The sequence below is a fragment of the Lampetra planeri genome, unplaced genomic scaffold, assembly GCF_965212315.1.
Source record: "Lampetra planeri unplaced genomic scaffold, kcLamPlan1.2.h2 scaffold_836, whole genome shotgun sequence".
NCBI classification, from domain to species: domain Eukaryota; kingdom Metazoa; phylum Chordata; class Hyperoartia; order Petromyzontiformes; family Petromyzontidae; genus Lampetra; species Lampetra planeri.
The window spans coordinates 33,638-37,624 of record NW_027615658.1 but is presented as its reverse complement, the minus strand read 5'-3'; the positions used below and the strand labels follow the sequence as shown (position 1 = coordinate 37,624).

The window sequence follows — 3,987 nt, the reverse complement described above, 5'->3', positions numbered from 1 at the left end:
TTCTCTGTTGTGGATCTGAGTGAGGGTAAAGCTGAAAGTCTGACAGTCAGAAAGAAGAACAGTTCAAGGCCACGTCCTTGATTTGATGACTTGACTAGAATGAAAAAATCTCTCACCCTCTCGCCCTTTCGCTCTCTTGCCTTCTTTTGTCTCTTACTTCCTGATGCTCCAGGGTTTCTTCCGCCGCAGTATCCAGAAGAACATGGTGTACACCTGCCACCGAGACAAGAATTGTCAGATTAACAAGGTCACACGCAACCGCTGCCAGTACTGCAGGCTGCAGAAGTGCTTTGAGGTTGGCATGTCCAAGGAAGGTGAGACTGGAGTCCCACGATACCACTTCCAAAGCGATGGAACTCACACGCCCATGTGACAGCGACAGATTGCACCTTTACATATTTTACATATTTCAGACAAATTCTCAGTGAGTTATTCACTTTCAGGGGATTTGGATCCACATATGTATGATACCTAATGTCACATAACACAGACAAAAGTACTGGTGGTGACCAGGGTGAGAATGGGCCATGTACCAATCATATGACTTTTATGAAGAACTAATTTTTAACTTCCTGTTTCACAACAAATCATCTGGCCAGCACAGACACTGCTTTCGTTGACATCAGAGTGCAAAACAAGAATCCGATGATGCCAGCAGGATTCACACAGTTTTAATCCAAGTTCTGGACTTGTGCCTCCAGTTAATGTGACCTGGTGTGTCAGTGGCAGTTTCTCACCCTGCACGGAGCCCCTGGGACATGTATGTGGGTGTAATGTTTGTATGGGATGTGTGTTAAGACCGGGATCACATTGTGCCTCTGCTATTACTGGATATCCTGAGAGGAAGGAAAGTATGGGAGGAGGAGGGAGAGGAGGCAGAGAGTGGAGGGCTGGTTTATGTGCACCAGGCAAGTAGATCGAGAGATGAACAAGGAAGCGACAGGGTGATAAGATGGAGATGTGGAAATGTGTTCACTCGTTACTGGAATTCCACTGGTGAGCACAGTGGCTCATGTGATCTCAGACACTGACGAATGTTTTTGCTGAATGTTTTGTGTTTGCTGAAGCTCTTTTTTTGTCTGCATGTAGCGGTCCGCAATGACAGAAACAAGAAGAAGAAAGACGTGAAGGAGGAGGTGGTGCTTCCGGAGAGCTATGAGCTAAGCGGAGAGCTGGAGGAGTTGGTCAATAAAGTCAGCAAAGCCCACCAAGAAACCTTCCCGTCACTTTGTCAACTGGGCAAATACACCACCGTAAGTCCAGGAACACACACACACACAAGCACACCACCCCGGTACGCTCGTCACTTGTACCGTGTCTTACCACATTCTTCATGCTATGCCGTCACTGAGATTCCCCCAAATTACATGCAAAGACTCAAATTCACCATATCTTTCCCAACATAGCGGTGGCTTGACTAATTCAGTTCCCCATTAAGCCATCTGTGTGGTCTCTGAGTGATTGATGCAACATGTAAATGGATGTGTTTTTTCCACCTTGATTGATGTAAAATGTAAATGCGTTGTGAGGCTCAGACACGCTCAATGCAAACAGGGTTGTGTGGCACCTCTCTTCCAACATACTGATGGCTGGGTGGCTTTGTTGTGTTCATCAGAACTCCAGCTCTGACCACCGTGTCCAGTTGGATCTGGGTCTGTGGGACAAGTTCAGCGAGCTCTCCACCAAATGCATCATCAAGATTGTGGAATTCGCCAAGCGGCTGCCGGGTTTCACCACCCTCACCATCGCTGATCAGATTACTCTTCTGAAGTCAGCCTGCCTGGACATATTGGTGAGTAATAAGTTTTCTCGCAAATACACCACCAGAGAGAAGCACCTGGTTGAGAAATGGTGAAACAGCTACATCTGGTGGTGATATGTGGTAATGCATATTTTCCTGAATAACAGTATTTTCAAGAAAAGAAAATATTTTCACACTAATAGTGAAGCACTATAAGCTTACTGAACATCTTTCTTAATCATGTTATCGTTTTAATATTATTTTCTTATCAGTTTCCACCCTCTTTTTGCTCACAGATGCTTAGGATCTGCACACGCTACACTCCAGAACAGGACACTATGACCTTCTCAGATGGCCTGACACTGAACCGCACTCAGATGCACAATGCTGGCTTCGGGCCGCTCACGGACCTGGTGTTTGCGTTTGCTGGCCAACTCCTACCGCTGGAGATGGACGACACAGAAACCGGCCTCCTCAGCGCCATCTGCCTCATCTGTGGAGGTAATGCAGTGGGATGATGCTGTTGGGTTTGAAGAGAGGAAGTTGCCTTAGTTTGTCTGTTTCAGCAACTGGCTTAGAAGATGGGAATTAACTCATGAAATCAAGTTTTCTTTCTTTAAAATGTATTGATTCCGTGACATCAACTTTTCATCAGATCGCATGGATCTAGAGGAGCCCCAGAAAGTGGATAAGCTACAAGAGCCTCTTCTCGAGGCATTAAAGATTTATGCGCGCCGCCGCCGCCCCAACAAACCCCACATGTTCCCTCGCATGCTCATGAAGATCACTGACCTCAGAGGCATCAGCACCAAGGGTCAGTATGAAGAGTTCGAAAAAGTGGCACTGATTCTCTGTGTGTGACAGGGAGGTCGTTTTGAAACGTGTCCTGTATTTATTTGCGTGTGTCCTTTTTCAGGTGCGGAGAGGGCCATCACTCTGAAGATGGAAATCCCTGGGCCAATGCCTCCTTTGATCAGAGAGATGCTGGAGAATCCCGAGGCGTTTGACGATCAGACGGAGTGCAATGACAGCCCGCCTCCCCCACCGCCCGCAGCCGCCCTCCGGCTCCACCCCTTGTCGTGAAGCAGGAGGCCGAGGATGAGGACGACAGTTGGGCCACCGAGAACGGGAGCGAGCCCTCGCCAGAGGAGGAGGAGGACGACGAGGATGACGACGTGGGCGATGAGGAGAGAGACAGGGGCTCGGACAGTGACGGGGAGCCGTGGGGGGATCTGGATGCCACAGACGGCACCAGGAAAGGCCTCGCAGGGAGGGCGCAGTGAACAGAATTTATACACTTATTCATGCGACAATACACACACACACACACACACACACAGACATCAGTCATAGCCTCACTCTGTCTCCTGTGTCACATCAAGAAAATGCTGGCTCTCTCATCCTAATCCTCCTTTTCTCTCTGTACTGCACGTGATGGTGGAGGAGCGCAGCAGAGCCTTAGGTGTACAGAAACTTCAGAGACCTAAAGGAAAGTAAAGGAGAGGAAACCAATATGAACTCCTGGCATAGCCAAGAGGGATGTGATTTAAAAAGGAAAAAGAAAAAAAAAGAACATAATCTCTTTGAGAAAGTTTAATGTCTCTTTTTCTCCACTTGATGTTGTTGTTGTTGTTGTTTATGTTCAAATAGGGGAACGGCCAAACCAGACATCAGAACTGAGCAGTTGATTTCCGATGTGGACTATTACGAAAAGCACACTTCTCAAAAGAAAACAAGAGGCAAAACCAAATCACATATGCTAATATTTGCTTTTGTGGTTAGTGCTTTTGAGTATTGTTTGTCTTATTTTTCATTTATGAGTAAGTACATACATATCTATATACCATTATATTTTTGTCTTTATTTGTTATTCTGGTTTTTATATACGAGTCCTTTTAGATTGTTTTTTTTGTTTTTTCTTTGAAGAGCTTTCCTGAGAGGATATTCAGAGGGAAAGTAGAACTGGTTGGGTCTTCCTTAACAGCTACATATGTTTAGCTGGGATTTTTTTGTTTTTTGTTTTTTGTTTTGTTTTGTTTTGTTTTCGGGGCACTTTGGCTCACTGTGGCTGTCAGTGATAATCAATCCAGAGGACTATTCTTATGTTGCAGCGATTTAATCAGTGTCTGGTATCAGGGAATTGGCATTATTCTATTTTGCTCTTGTTGCAGCCAACCTATGCTGTCAATGTGGAAAGAAAACGTTGTGCCAAAGTTAGGAAAAGTCATCTTTGGAACTTGAGTGTG

The 3,987-nt window shown here is 45.9% G+C and overlaps 1 protein-coding gene across 1 annotated transcript; it reads left to right on the top strand.

Annotated features, from left to right (window-relative positions):
* Positions 1–178: 178 nt before the first annotated feature.
* LOC144742049 (retinoic acid receptor gamma-A-like) lies at positions 179–3,024 on the top strand. The gene is given in 7 exon segments (XM_078624551.1): positions 179–314; positions 1,090–1,253; positions 1,616–1,792; positions 2,038–2,242; positions 2,397–2,555; positions 2,658–2,797; positions 2,800–3,024. Coding segments are annotated over 7 exon segments (1,182 nt in total). The 5' UTR covers positions 179–202.
* The last annotated feature ends 963 nt before the right edge of the window (positions 3,025–3,987 follow it).